The sequence below is a fragment of the Chrysemys picta genome, chromosome 4 (assembly GCF_011386835.1).
Source record: "Chrysemys picta bellii isolate R12L10 chromosome 4, ASM1138683v2, whole genome shotgun sequence".
Taxonomy (NCBI): Eukaryota; Metazoa; Chordata; order Testudines; family Emydidae; genus Chrysemys; species Chrysemys picta.
Window position 1 is genome coordinate 87,480,367 of NC_088794.1, and position 14,689 is coordinate 87,495,055.

The 14,689-nt window shown below is 44.4% G+C and overlaps 1 protein-coding gene and 1 long non-coding RNA gene across 4 annotated transcripts; one reads left to right on the forward strand and one right to left on the reverse strand.

Annotated features, from left to right (window-relative positions):
• Nucleotides 1-2,457: 2,457 nt before the first annotated feature.
• Nucleotides 2,458-11,055, reverse strand: ZFP36L1 (ZFP36 ring finger protein like 1). 2 transcript variants are annotated; one of them, XM_065592938.1, is made up of 2 exons: nt 10,834-11,055; nt 2,458-4,996 (listed from the first exon to the last, which is right to left on the reverse strand). In XM_065592938.1, the coding sequence occupies exons 1-2, from the start codon at nt 11,038-11,040 to the stop codon at nt 4,046-4,048; spliced, it is 1,158 nt and encodes a 385-aa protein (XP_065449010.1). In that variant the 5' UTR covers nt 11,041-11,055; the 3' UTR covers nt 2,458-4,045. The 2 variants fall into 2 exon arrangements, with proteins under 2 accessions (XP_065449010.1, XP_005305966.1); XM_005305909.4 differs by lacking the exon at nt 10,834-11,055 and adding an exon at nt 7,381-7,878.
• On the forward strand, nt 7,948-12,197 carry LOC112060176 (uncharacterized). 2 transcript variants are annotated; one of them, XR_002889490.3, is made up of 3 exons: nt 7,948-8,083; nt 8,832-8,974; nt 11,892-12,197. It is a non-coding gene; the product is annotated as an uncharacterized LOC112060176 (long non-coding RNA). The 2 variants fall into 2 exon arrangements; XR_006174242.2 differs by lacking the exon at nt 7,948-8,083 and having other exon boundaries at nt 8,090-8,974.
• Nucleotides 12,198-14,689: the final 2,492 nt, after the last annotated feature.

The window sequence follows — 14,689 nt, forward strand, 5'->3', positions numbered from 1 at the left end:
TAGACATTAACCTCAAGGCAACAAAGGTAGGGAACAAGTGAGGCCTGGGGCTGAAAGAAATGGATGCAATCTTCTTGTCAAGCAGAGACGACAAGCAGCAGTCTTTGGAACAGCAACTACTTAAACTTCAAGTAGCGACTGCAGAACCATGAAGAGGCCTGAGTGGAGAACCTTAGAAGTGAACAGCAGGCAAGCCCCATCAGTCTGGGTTGCTGAGGTAAGCTCTGCCATCTAGTTTGTTTCCCCTCAACCTGTAAGCGTTCTTCATCTTATCTGTACGGAGTCTTGGGCAGCTGGCTCTAATCCATGCATCAGTTTGCACATTAGAACACTGAACAAGTCAGAAGAGATTGAGGGGACTATTAGCATACTGAAGACACTGTTGCCCATACTTCCTCACTACCCACCTTAACAACCCCATATACTAATTGAAGAGAGGCAACAGAAGGAAATACTGGACAAGGTCCCTTAGATCAGATGAGCAATTGCCCAAGACTATCCTCCAGCACTTCTCACAAAAGGAGCAATGAAGCCACTTGGTGACTCAATGTAATCTTCCTAATATCTGATGAGATCACCAACATCTCATGATTAAGTTTTAGAGTTGTCAGCTGCCATCTAGAAGAATCAATATGAATAATTGAGCTTCATCCACTGACAGGAGAATAGCAGCACCGTTAAGATAGCTGCTATGTTATAGCCAGGCCTAAATCAAAGTAACTGGGGTTAGAGACCAGGAGACTCCCAATATTAAAGAGGTCATACTAAATAAATGTGTATTGTGGCCTGTTCTGAGAGGTTAGTGTGTTTCCTCCTTCATCCACCCAGGGCTCAAGTTTAGTCTATTTAACTATTGCAAAACACTGCCATAAAAACCTACTGGCAAAGGTGTGTGTCATCAAGAAAGAATGAACCATCCAAAGACAAATGGTGGCCTGTCTCCAAAGGCTGGCACACTAGGCCACTGCACCACCAGGGGAACCACACAAGAACTATGCGCAAAGGTCTGCTTTTAGCACAGCATCCTAATTATTCCTCAGAGAGCAACATGCAAGTAGCACAGCTATTTCCTTCATCAATTATTAACAGGGCAAAGCACATTCATTCAAAGAACTCTAGAATGGTGAGCAGTTTCCAGCTCCATGCTCACACTCTGGAATATGCCAAAGAATCCGTTGGCACTCAGAGCATTTATTTTTTTTAAACAAAAACCTTATGGTAGATACCATAGTCTTTCAGGCTTGAACAGTTTTGAGTAAGCGAGAATGTGCAAATATAAGCAGATTGCTGCAGCCTGTGCAATACATTTGAAGGACCTTTGTCAAACATTAGTAACAGCATGGTGGTTGTGCCTGGAGCTCTTCCCTCATGGGCAGCATGTACTGCTTACCAGTTGTGAAGTTCTGCTGGATAAAATTCCATATGGCTTTTATATGATCCAATGTAACCCATTTCTCTAGCAGCCACCTCCCACTCTACTTTTACCTCTTAAATTGGCCCTATGTTTCTGCCAAACTGCACTGTAGAAATGCTAGGTTCAAAGGGCCTCCAATATCACAGGTGGAAGTTTAGCATAGGCCCTGGGGTATCCTGCAGGTTCTATGTTAGGAAGATGTTCTTCTACAGAAAGTCTGGAAAGATTTTCTCCTGAACTTCCTTGAGATGGGGCAAGAGACAGAGCATAGATGGTTGTTGGTTTCGTATGTTTTCCCACCCCCAACTACTTGGAAAGATGCTGAAACATGTTCAGATGGGTAGGGGAGCCTCAAGCAAGTCTGAGTACAAGAGTTACACTGTAAGCATCACCAAGGAGAAAGTGCCAAGACAATACACTTTCAGCAGCCCCTGGAAGCGCCAGTGAAATTTTGCATTGAAGGAGTAGGTGAGGGTTTGGCTATGATGTGGGATGAGATTTATGCATTTTGACCCAACTGCTTTTGGTTGAGTGTTCTTTCACCTTGTAAAATATGTAGTCCCTCTAAAAGCCTAACTAGAACAATTACTAATGTACAAACCCTGAAATCTGAAAGAAATTAGAATAATTTAATCAGAAACTTCAGTTTACCAGAGTCTAGTTCAAAACATAGCTCATACTCTCCTTACAGCAGGAGTGGAAGCCAGTCCAGGAGATCCAGATACAAATATCAGGAGAGGAAGTTTGTGGGAAAAGCCTGAGTGACTTTGAAAATTAAGACAAGAGGAAGATCCCAGTGTAAACATGAAGATCAACAAAGCCTGATCGAATAAGCCACTGCATGCATCTTCTTACAAGGAACTACACACCCATTTGCTTGTTTAAGCTGATCAGCATATTCTCATCTCCGAGAAGGAGAGATGGTGTCATCAAAGCCCCCTGTGCAGACTGTGGGTTGGGAGGAGGAAGTATTCTACATTTGAGTGGCTATCTTAAAAAAAACAGCATCTCGTTTTTGCAAGAAAAACCAATTTCACTGTCAGTTTCTTGAAAAAACTTGGGGTTTATTGATTTAAACTGCAAACAGTCGTTACAAAAGAGATTCTTTTAAATAAACTCACAAAGAGGAAAAAAAAGCAATGTAGTGAACAGTAACAGGGGGGAAAAAATTACATTCATTGTTTTCTTTGTGCCAGTCCCGTTCACCTCAACAAGGAAAACTCCAAACTTGGAATACAGAAAGGCAAAGACAAACTGCATTTGGAATGTCTTCAAATAGGCACTTTAAGCCAAAGGCTTTTGTCTCCTTTAAGAAGCTATCAAAAAAAAAAAAAGGAAGTAAAATGTCTTCCTTCCATACTGTCTCACAACAGAGCTTATACATACATTCTAAAGCCCAGGTGTGTATGACCTAGGAGGGGAGGGAGAGGAGGAGGAAGAAGAGAAAAGGCAAAGGAGCATATTAACTCAATTTGCAGTCCAACACAAAAAAAGGGGGGGAAATTCTAAAATAAATAATCCAAACACAGTTTTTGCATTTTTTTTAAATTAATTTTTCATTTTTTAAAATAAAATAACCAAAAAAGTGTAAAGTTACAAAAATGTCATTGTAGTATAATATATTAAACTGTGGGGGGAAAAAAGGAAAAAAGACACTTCACAATCTTAAGATTAATATGGAAGATCATAATTTAAACATAAAAGAATATATTCTATGGATTCATCATCCCGATAAATATGAACAAAATTAACAAAAAGCATAGGTTTCGGCAATAAATACGTTTTGATAAGTTAAATAAGCTTTTTTTATATTGTTGTGCAGTGACAAGCAAAATTTGCTCTCCAATTTCTGAAAAGTTATACAAAATTAAAAACCCAGAAAAAAAAATAATAAAAAGCTTGGCGTGAGTGCTCTAAGATAGATCTAATGTACTCTAGAGCAAAACCATTAAAGCTATGTCTACTGGAACTTGGAATACACGGAACTTGCGTGTGTGGAATGAATTCCATTTGCCCACCCCCTCTAGTTTTATTTATTGTTTGTAAAGATGTCACATGTATACATGGGGAACTTTTAGCACCAAAATCAAGTCTTTCATAGTCCATCTGGCTTTTTTTCCCCCAATCACAAGTCCCACTCATGTTACAATCTTTGTCCATCCTCAGCTTTTCTTCCTGCAGACCTGAGCAGACCCCAGGCAAGATTAGTCTTTAAAGGGGAAAAGGGTTGGATGTTAACCGCTGTCCACATGCCCTAAGTCTAGCAGAAACTGGCCAATAGGAAGGGAGGGGAGAAGGAACAATGCATTATTGTGGCCAGTGGAGGGAGCAGTTGGTTCTGGATATTCCCTGCACATCTGGAAGTGCACAGAGCTTTAAAGGAGGCTGCTGGTGCCCTCTGCAGCCAGAGAGGTAATACAGTCACAGTGAAAATGTTCAAAGGCACTAATTTTGTAAACGGTTATTGCTTTTTATTGTAATTTGGCACTTAGGTCTAAGCCAGTGAGTTGGCTACAGGCAAGTGGACAGCCTTTATGTTAACATCTAACCCTTAGATTGGGGGGCAATAAGGAGGGGGATTCAGCTTAACATTGTAATAAAGGTGGGAGGAGGGCAAGAGGAAACCCCAGTTTAATCATCAGAGATGGAGAGTCTGCTGAAGATGGGAAGACGTCTTGAGTTATCCAGGATGGGTGAATCTGAGCCACTGTGGCTGCTGCTGGAGCTGCTCAGATAGCCTTCCTGATCAGAGAGGGAGTCCTGAGGACTGGGGGGTGAGTCAAACATGTTGGGGGACTCAGACATGGGCCTGAAGAGGAAAGCAGTGGGTGAACCCCCACTGGTCACCTGCACCCCTATGCTGGGGGCAAAGAGAGTGGCCAGCTCCTGGCTGGAGAAGGTGAAGGGATTGCTGGCACAATCTGGCAATGTGGGTGAGCCCAGAAGGTCATCAGCGCTCAGCATGGGTGGTGGGGTGACTGAGGTGGGGCTGTCCAGCAGCCCATTGGCAGTGACACTGGGGAAGCCAGCAAAGCTGAAGCTGTGTTGGAGGCGGGGTCTGTCGGCGATGGTGGGGTCCCGGCCCCCAGCCACAGCACGGCGCTCCTCAGCATTGTGGATGAAGTGACAACGAGGCCCATAAGGGCAGAAACCGATGGTGTGGAAAGTGCGACACAGCTCCGTCTTGTACTTGGGGTGGCGGGTTAGGCTCCGCAGCTCATGGATGCCGTGGGCAAACTGGCACTTGTCACCGTATTTGCAGGCACCGTTCTCCTCGAAGGGGCGGCACAGCTCTGTCTTGTAGCGGCTCGAGTTGATTTGTCCCCCGGGCTGCTTCTGCTGCAGCAGGCGCTCGCCACCTTCGGAGAAGGAGCGGTCCCGAAAACGGCTTTCCCTGGGACCCAGCACAGGGGTCGGCTCCCCCTTGAGGCTGCTTAGGAGCTGGTTCTGGTGAAACTTGGAGTTGGGCAAGGTGACAGAGTGCCTCCTGGGGAAACCCCCGCCAGCTGGGGTGCCCACTGCCTTCCTATCCAACAGACACCCTCCAACACCTGAAGGGCTGTAGTTCAACATCTTGTTACTCTGTGGAGAGAAAAACAAGAGACAGTTAGTCACCCAGCCTGCTCCAGCTCCCTCCTGCAGCCTATTCCCAATGCAACTCATCAGTCAACAAGGTGACCACATCCAGCCCCACCATATCAAACCTAGCCTTTATCTTCACCAGCCCCATCTCTCTGCAAAATAACCCTGCTTCTAATATCCCACCTCATAGGACAGCAAATCATCCTGTTACAGGGCATCCATTTCTCCAGGCAATGACCAGGTGCCCCACCTACCCACACAGTGACCCTGCAATACATATAACCTCCCCCGCCAGAGGCAATAACTTGGGTGCCCCACCTACCCACACCTAGTGCTGCCTGCAAGAGGCAAACCCACTATTCTTCTTTCCAGAGTTACACAGTCCTCCCCTGCCGCAAGCAACTGCTCACCCCGCTCCACCTGCAGTCCCACAGCCACATCTCCCCCAGGTTCAGGACCCCTTCCAGACCCAAGAGCCAGTACTTCCTGTCATCTCTCTCCTCTTTTGAATTATTCCACCCTGTTCACAGACCCCTCTAGTGTCTGGGACTATTGTCAAAGCCTTTTGAGAATTGTAGATTTTCTGCACTACAGAAAAGTACAGAAGCATTATGTGGGACAGTCCTGCTTGAGGGACAGGGCGTATGTGTGAGACAAATGGGTGGGGGCATGAGACTTTTTAGAAATGCACTAATTACTGATCTAAATTAATCCCATTTCTCTTGCTCCTCCAGCACAGCAATAGCATTTCATCTGATCCAGACCAGTCTTCACCCCTAACCACAAGAGGATTCCTTTGCAATTAGCCTTTGGGCTGCAAGGAAAGTCTGGAAGGGATCAGGAACCAGTTACTTCATCTGCAAACTCAGTTTTAAATATTAAAAATGCTCTTTTGGGGAGAAAAGTTACACAGGTTTGCTACAGTTACTTGGAAAAGCGGAGCTTTTTTAAAGCTTTTCACTTGTCCAGATTAAATTTTTTTTTTAAAAGGGGAGGCACAGCTCTTGTTCACATTCATTGAAAATGACACTCCTAGCCCTGTTTTAGTAGTGCAGCTTCATTGTCAACTCTTAAGTAAAGAGGCAAAACTGAGTCAGTATAGAATTTCTATTTGTAATCATTCTACACTGATCATTTCAAAACATGGAAAAAAATCTAAGGAGTAGGAGGAAAAGTACTTTCTCGACTATCAGTTTATTGAGGGTAGACAACTCTGCTTTTGTTTCCCTTTTTAAACCAGGTCTGTTATAAATTAAGAAAAAGTGTCTTTAGACAGAATTTTGCTAAACAAAGGATAAATCCACGGGGGGTGGGAGGGAACAAAGCTGATCTGAAGGGGAGGAGGGAAAATAAGAAAAGTAAAACTGCATTGAGTGAATGGAAGCAGCTGTGAGTGCAGCACACTGGCCTGCAAAGGTTATTAAAGGAACCTCATCACCAGATCGTTTTGCCCCCAAAGTAAATTTGCAGCTGTAGGAGCAGAAGCAGAACTAACTTGGAAAAATCATAGCAACAAGACCAGGCGTGTTACAGCAGCCTAAAACTTAAGCAATTAAAAGTGGCCGAGCAGCAACTCGGAAGAAAAAGCTTTCTAACACGTTAAGATTCCTTCTACCAACTCCCCATGTCAAACAGCTCTATGAAGCCAGAGGTAGCTTTGACACACGCATATGCACACACACAAAAGGAAGTTTTACATTTCCAATACTTTTAGAATCATCTCAGTTCAAAAGCACAGAACTCAGAGAGAAGGGAAACGTCCTTAACAAGTTTAACAAAACTACTTGGATTCTTGGGATTTCATACCCGAAATCGTTAAACACACACATCTTCGCAAAATGCAGCGATTAACACATTAGAAAAAATTCCCTCCCGGAGGTCTGGTTGGGGGGAGAAAGAGGAGACCGTGAAAAAGGGAACAACTCACAAACAGTTTGGCCACATTAACGAGTTCTCTTTACAATTTCATTGAGCTCCAGAAGACTATTTGCAGAAAAGAAAAGAAAAAACAAAAACAAAACAAACCACAGCCCCGGAAAGGCACTCAAAACATTTAGCAAGTTTGCTTAGTCCTTCCTAGGGGCAAGGAAAGGCAGGAAAGCCAGCCCGACGGACAGGAAAGAGGTGAAACAAACCAGCCACAATCAGCTAATGAGGGAGAAGACCAGAATAATTTTACGGCAAGCAGCAACTGACTTACGATCGAGGCAACACAACCTCCCCTCGCAGCACGAGGCGAGCGCCAGGGAGGGCTGGCGACAAAGTTTAGTCCAAACAGACACCGAACTTTAGTTAAAGAAAAAAAAAAAGCTGCAGTCCCTAACGCTACACGGGCAGAGGGGGCCCATCAGCCCCGAGCGCGCCGCCCAGCCGAGCCCCTTTACCTTGCACAAAACTTCGCTCAGGTCGAAGATGGTCGGGGACACCAGAGCCGTGGACATGTTGGGCGATCGCAGGGGGGCAGGAGGGCGGCAGAGCAGCACTAGCCCGGCGCAAGGGATCGCAGTGTGGGAAGTAAGGCACAGCCTCCAGCGCCCTGCTCCGAGTCCTTCCCCCCTGCTCTGCCGCCACGCCTCGCTCTGCCTCCGGCCGGCCGCTCGCTTTCCCCCGCCGCTTTGCCTAAACTCAATTTATAAAGTTTGCAAGCTCCCAGCCCGGCCCGGGGAGGAGCTCGCGGGCCATTGCCAGCCGGGGAAGGAGGAGGAGGAGGCAGATGATTGACAGCGCGGTTGACTCACCCCGCCGGTCGGGCCCGAGAAAACTTTCAAGAGGAAGGGGGGGGGGCAAAGCCCGTTCGGAGCCTGCGCTGGGCTCCTGGTACGAGGAGGAAAGTTTTTCAAAGCTCCCCTCCCCCTCCCCGACGTGCATGTACAACTTGGTTGTGATTAGAAGGCGGGGGAAGGGCCCGCGCTCCTTTGTGAGTGCTGGAATTATGCAATGGGTGGTGACATCATTTGCTGCACCCACTTTGGGCTACTGCCCCCCCCTCCCCCAGCTCAGCCTGCACTGAACTTTTGCAAAACGGCCCGGGCGGGAGCTGTGTCTTTGCAGCAGGCTCCGCGAGTGCCCAGATCCCCCGCCCCCCAGGTAGTTTCCCCGCTTTCTTTCTCGTGTGCAGGAAAGAAACGGCAACTTTAGCCTTTTGTAAAGGCAGGCAGGGTGTGCGCGCAAGAGTAGATGCGTAGTTGTGGTCGGGTTCGGGGTAGCAGACGAACAAAACAAAGCTGATCTTTGCAAGACTCATCTTCCTTTCTCCCAGCTGTAATTACCGTGAAACTAAAGAGGAAGGGCTGTTTGTGTTTGTTTGCAGGATATTGATTCTGTGAGCTAGGTAGTAACGTTTACTTTTTTCGAGTGAAGCTCTTTCCTCTCTGCTGGACACCAGTTGCATGCTTATGTGTTGGAGGTTTCCCCTTCTCCCAAGGAGATATATTTCCCAAGTAAAGTAGGGACCCAGTTTTCAGCTGCTTAGCAACACATTGGCAGATTTTTATTTAAAATGGTCTCTGCGATCAGATAGCAAGTGATACTGACAAAAAACGAGGCCCTCTCGATTTCCCCTCTTTGCTTGATCGAAAGCTGGAGTACTATTTTGTGTGTTTGCACGGGGTGCGCTTTCTGCATGAGTACCCGTTGCATTCTGTGCTCCCCTCCCTTCCCCTCTTTGAATGTAACAGATGGTTTTTCAGTCCATCTAGGTTTCATTTCACTCTTGTTATTAATTTTTTTCTTCTTTTGGCGGGATGACAAAGGAGCGGGGCACATGGATTGAAACACGACAGACTGACTTTTAAAAAAACAACCCGTAAACTTGTTTATCTGCTCTTTGCATCAGGAAAGCAACACGTTTGCAAAAGCTGATCAGTTTCCCCTCTGAAGTTCTGAAATGGAAGACTAGACTGAATGGAAATATTAAACTCTTAATTTCTTTCCTACATATTTCCATTTGTCCTTCATCACCTCCTCGTCCTTTTTACAGTAAGTGTCACCCACTCCAGCCCTCAGATGTTTATTCCACAACACTTTTAACTCCTCGATCTGTTATGAAACAATGTGTGTGTTAAGTGCATTTTCCATTGCAATATAATTAGGTCACCTAATTATAAGCACGTTTCTTTAGAAAGGCAAAATTAGAGTCTGAATCCCTCTGACTCTCCTCTTCCTGACAAATTTTAACAGGAACTTATTTAATCAATGTAAAATAAAACATCAGAGTGCACACAAACTTTAGACTTTACTTGTTTAAGCTTTAAGGGCTGCTGCTGAGCTGTGCATTGCATTTCACAACTATAAAAAGTTATTTCCAGTTTGGGCTGGCTTGGATTTGTCTACTCTGATTTAAATTGATTGAATCCATTTTTAACATTGCTGCTGTCTTTGCATTTTTGCAGGCTGACTGTCTTCAAGTTGATTCACATCTCCCACCCCCTTAGTCTTACGGCTTTTTTTCCAATTTTTATTGAAACCTGGCAGGCTCTGCTAAAGGAAATAACTCACATACATATTAATTTAAATCATTAAAATATGTGTTTAGTCCTTAAAGTGGTGTTTGCTAATTTCTGCCTTTGCCCTCCACTCTTCCCCTAGTCCCCAAAGGGCACTTTTTAGCAATTTGAAATAATAAAGCTGAAGGGCGCAGGGAGGAGTAAAGTTTCTTACCAAATAATCAGTTCCAGATTTTAGTACACAAAGAATTATGTATACTGATAGTGATGGAAGGAGGGGGGAGAGGTTTCTTTGTAACAAGCTTTATGTTTCAAGGCATCTAACCTGGGGCTCCTTAAATGTGAAACTTGTTGGGTCAAAACCTGCAGTCCTTACTCAGGCAACACTCTCACTGAAGTAAGTGGGAGTGAGAGTGTTGCCAGAGGAAAGACTGTGGGATTTGGCCCCCTGTTATTAATCCATCCAGACTGAGACTTGAACTATAAACTCCTCCTTAAAATGCATCTCACTATTGTACTGATGATTCTGCTTCCTCATGTAGCCCAGACTTCCAAGGAGAACTGAAACCCTCACTGCAGAGTCCAGAATGCAAGCCCAGCTAAAAGCACATTTAAAACTTAAAACAAATGTTCCCTGTTCCCACTTCCTCTTCTGTTTGCTTCAGTCTCAGGAACTGGGCTTTAAACTTGTCTTCCTGGCTTTCCCCTCCTTCGATATCCAAGAACAGCCAAAATAACAAATCGAGAGCAAACACCCACAGAGTCGATCCCTTCCAGATTTCTTTTTTTATTCTTTATTTAAGGCTAGAACACTAGTTCCGCTAATTTTCTTTCTCTTTCTAGATTCATTTTTGTTTTGTTTTTTGCCAGAATTGAGAAACAACCAGCAGAGAGAGCAGCTTGAACATGTTATTTTCTGCAGTTGTTTACTGGCTCTGTGGATGGTGCTTGTTCCCAGAGCTCTGAGCCTCTGTATAATTAAACTCTTTTTAATTGTTAGGTTGGAAACGTCATTCCAGGGACTTTCCAAGGGTTACCAAGTCCAAATGAGGAAGCCAGTACAGATAACTATTTCATGACTGACTTACTTGGAGCCTGGCTTTTTCATTGAATCTGGTCTCCTGTACTTTATACAGAGCAACTCCGATTACTCAAATATCTCAGGACGAGAGTGGAGGGTGTGCCACTGTGGGCACAATCCTGCATTCTTTGCACACCCAACCCACACGGATTTGAATGTGAGTTTTGGGTGCACAAGGAATGCAGGATTGGACTCTGTTACATGCCGCATATCAATCAACTCACCACATTGTATATATGTTATATTTAGTATTATTGCACATATTTTGTGCGTTATATCAAATGTATGCAATAGGATATACATATACTTACTATGGTAACTGTAGCTTTCTGTTTCAAAACTTCTGTGCATTTAGGGTCAAATGCTGGTTGCACTGATGTCCAGTGAGAATTTTGATGGAATCTGGATTTAGGCTGTAAGAGCCTGACTTTCAGCCACGAGGCATGTCTGGATTTGTGCGCAAGCAAATCCCTCCTTTGAGCACGTGCCTGGATAAATATAAGCCAGACTCGCCACATGCACACACACAATGGGAATTTGTTGTGCACCTATGCACGCCTCTCTGGAGGCTGAAAAATCAGATATGTCCATTCTCAAATATAACATTACAATCACATTTTTGCAGTGAGTTTAATTGTGACTTTTGGTTTCTAAAAAGAAAGAAAAAAACCACACACTTGAGTAAACACATGGGTGTCTTTATCTGAATGTCTCTCTCTCTGGGGTTCGCACTGTAGATCTTCAGTGCAGTGCACCTACTCTGCAGCTTAGATCATGCAAATGGACTTGGGGTCAGCAATCAGGCTGCCAAATTTGTTGAGCCTCTTCTGCAGCCATCTGTAGGCCTTTGTAGGTTCTGCTTCTGGAGTGCCATCACATAAGCCTTAATCAGCAGATTCAGGCACCGGCCAACCGGTTGACTGGGCCTCCCTTCACTCTTTATTGGCCAAGCTCCTCCAGTGACGTGGTTTTAAAAAGCGGGGGAGATGAGTCTTATCCAGTCCACATGCACATAGAGGAACATGGAAATTGCCAGAGTGGATCAGACCTATGGTCCCTATAGTCTAGTATCCTGTGTCTGCTAGTGGTCAGTACAAGATGCTTCGGAGGAAAGGATGAGAAACCCCGCATTAGGCAGATGTGGGATAATTACTCCCCCACCTCCTCCACTACGTCTCCTCCTAATAATCCCTAATAGTTAAAGTTGGAATCTCAAAGGCTCCACCAGGTCTGGTGGCCTCGCTCCTGTATTACCGTTATCTTTTCATGGGACGTGATGACATCAATGGGAGTTTTATCATTGTCTTCAAGGGGCGCAGCATATATTGCAAATGGCTGTTAATTTCCAATTTTGTGCACTTTTTTTCAGATTTCAGTGCAGAGAACCACAGTTTGCAAAATTGGAATTGGACATGTACTGTCATATTGTTTGGGCCGGGGGCAAAGACTCCAGCACAGGGAACTTTAAACTGATCTCTAACTGGTCTCATAACCAGTGAACACTTTATTTCAACGTGCTTGCCTCAGATGGACCTGCAAGAATTGCATGCCTCAGTACATTGTTAAAAGATAGAGGAAAAATCCTTAGTCCTTACTCTGATTAACTCCCAGTGACTATAATGAGTGGTTAGCCTAAGGGCCAAGTTTAAACCAAATAAAGATTCAGGATTTGGAGCATGCAGAGTCTGTGATTTTCTAATTCTTACAACCATGGAGAGATTTGGTTTTCTGCAGAAATACCAAAATTACCAGAGGCACCTGTTCTCAGCTGAGACGGTTATAAACCCTTGAAAATAGGGGTTTCCTGTGTAATGAACGTGGCTTCTTAGTCGTAATGCTTTAGTGTACACTGAGTTTAAACAGGCAGAGTAATCTTCCTATATCTGTTTCAGCTGGTTCACTGGAGTATTAATATCTTCTGGGGCACAGCGCTATTTTTGTGTGTTTTGGGGAATGGGTAAAGGTAGATTTCTTTTAGTCTCATGTACCCCCAATGTCTTTTTACACATTTTCCCCATTCCATGAACCAGTTCTTCAGCAGCCTTTACAAATATTGTGCATGAATAGGTGAGTCCAGGCATGCCTCTTTCTGTTTTTTCCCCTTATGCGCCCTTGAGGTTTGTTTGTTTTTTTAAAATCTGTTATTTTGGTCTTGTGTTCCCTATATGTAACACTTCTGTGTATCCATTGGGAGGTATGAATGGCCCAAGTTGGAAACCATTGCTTTTAGGAACACCCTCTGCCGGGCACTGCTGGCTCCTTGGGAAATGCCTAGCCTTCTGGTCAAAAGCAAAAAGGTATATTTGCAGCTGCTTGGTAAGAAAACAAACTCCCAAAGATACAGGAAAGTGCGTGGACGTGGTAGGAAGCGATGGGATTGCGATTCCTGGCAGCTTGGGTGTGTAAACATTTATAAAAGAGAGAGAGAGTGTGTGTGTGTGTGTACTTTGCGGTAGCAGGAAACCCAAGTCGCCAACAGCATTATTTTTGCAGGAGTTGGAAGCTCCAGTACCAGGCAAATATTAAAAGCTCTTAATCCTCCTGACTTTACACCTGTAAATAACATAAAGAACATCCAGCATGAGATAAATTACATGACATCTTTGCTAATCATTTCTGGGTTTTAGGATCTCAGTTTGCTAGTCACAAGAAGGTCTCATAGTTTCTTAGTAGCTCAGATACTTGAACTTATTGGGCGGGGGGGCCGGGAGGAGGAGAGGCAGGAGGTGAGGATAGAATTTGCTCTCTGCAGAAAAGATCAAAATTATTTGAATAACCTGTGACAAACTTAGCACTGGTGGCATTGACAAGATAGTGCAGTAGAAAATGCAGAAGTGTCATTTTGGCAGGCTATCGAGTAAGGAAACTTAATGGACATAAGTTATAATTTCCAGGAAATATTAATGCCATTAACGTATTTCCACATAACAGGACACTGAGCCTATACTTACGTTTGCTTTCTATGATTAATTTTCTTGTGGCCAATACATTGCCATGTTAAGTAGCTGTGAGGAGGGATCCAAACATGCTGGAGAGAGGGAAAAGCAGGCACTAACTGCACAGCAATGGAAAAACAGTGGGTGATACAAGAAAAGAGTTAAAATCTGTGTCTGGAGCCCCTGCTGCCCATCTGTGTAAAATAAATGTGCTCCAGATGTCATCTTGGCCTTACAGCTCTGCTCTTACTTTTCCACTGTTTTCAGCATACTTGCCTTCATTTTTTTCTGGCTTTGTGCCTTCTACTATACTGCCCCCTATAGGCCAGGTTCACCATTGTCTTGCATCCTGTTGTAGCTGTTTACATGAGTACAAAGTGGGTGTAGAAATCTTTACCATTCTGATTTGGTAGCAGTTTACATGCACTTTGCACTGGTGTACATAACTGCAGTGAATGAGGCTGTTTGTCTGTAATAGGCCATGTAGCCTCATCTCGTAGCCACTCTCTCAGCTCTTCAAAACCTACATTTTCAAAACAATTCCTTCTTTCTTCTTTTTATTAATACCACCCACCCCATTGCTTGTACTTTTGTCCTGTGTCTTATTTTGTGTTTGTTCTGTCTAGCTTAGAGTGTAAACTCTTCAAGGGAGGGAGCAGGTCTTATCACTGTTTGCAAAATGCTAGCAAGTTAATTAGGCCATATAAATGTTTTTAATATTCATAACAACATGGAAAGTAGGCCAGTTTAGTAAAAGAAACAGTGCAACCATATGAAGGTGTGGGAACAATTTCTCCGATGCAGATTGATGTTGCACCATTGGTGAATTATGGCCTTAGAGCCAGCCTAGCTAGCCAGAGTTAGAGCACCCACACATAGGGGGAATCTAATGGCATAAAGCTGGCATAGTGACTCCTACACCACTATCCCCCACCACAGCCATCACAGCTTCCCTATGCCCCAGGAACTCCCAGCCGCACTATCTACCCTTGCTGTTGGCAGCCAGTATCAACTTTCAAGCTGCTGTAGGTTGTGTCTGAGAATTGGCCTGGCACACAAAAGAAGTCCCCCCCCCCCACTTCGTTAGCTTTGCTCTGTGCTCACTGGCTGAAGCCGAGGATCTGGGCTGTGTTGTAGAGCGTAACAGCCACATTAGAAAAGGAAAAGCCATTTTAATAGTTTAGCTTCAACCTAGCCTGATTGGAGCTACCTTTGTTTTGTTCAGTGCACA

Excerpts from the sequence above, each read along its gene's own strand:
- ZFP36L1 (XM_065592938.1), bottom strand. The coding sequence starts at position 11,040 with ATGTGGCGAGTCTGGCTTATATTTATCCAGGCACGTGCTCAAAGGAGG. Across the intron at positions 4,997-10,833 it reads AGAAAGCTACAGTTACCATA|AGTAACAAGATGTTGAACTA; the intron begins GTAAGTATATGT and ends TTCTCTCCACAG.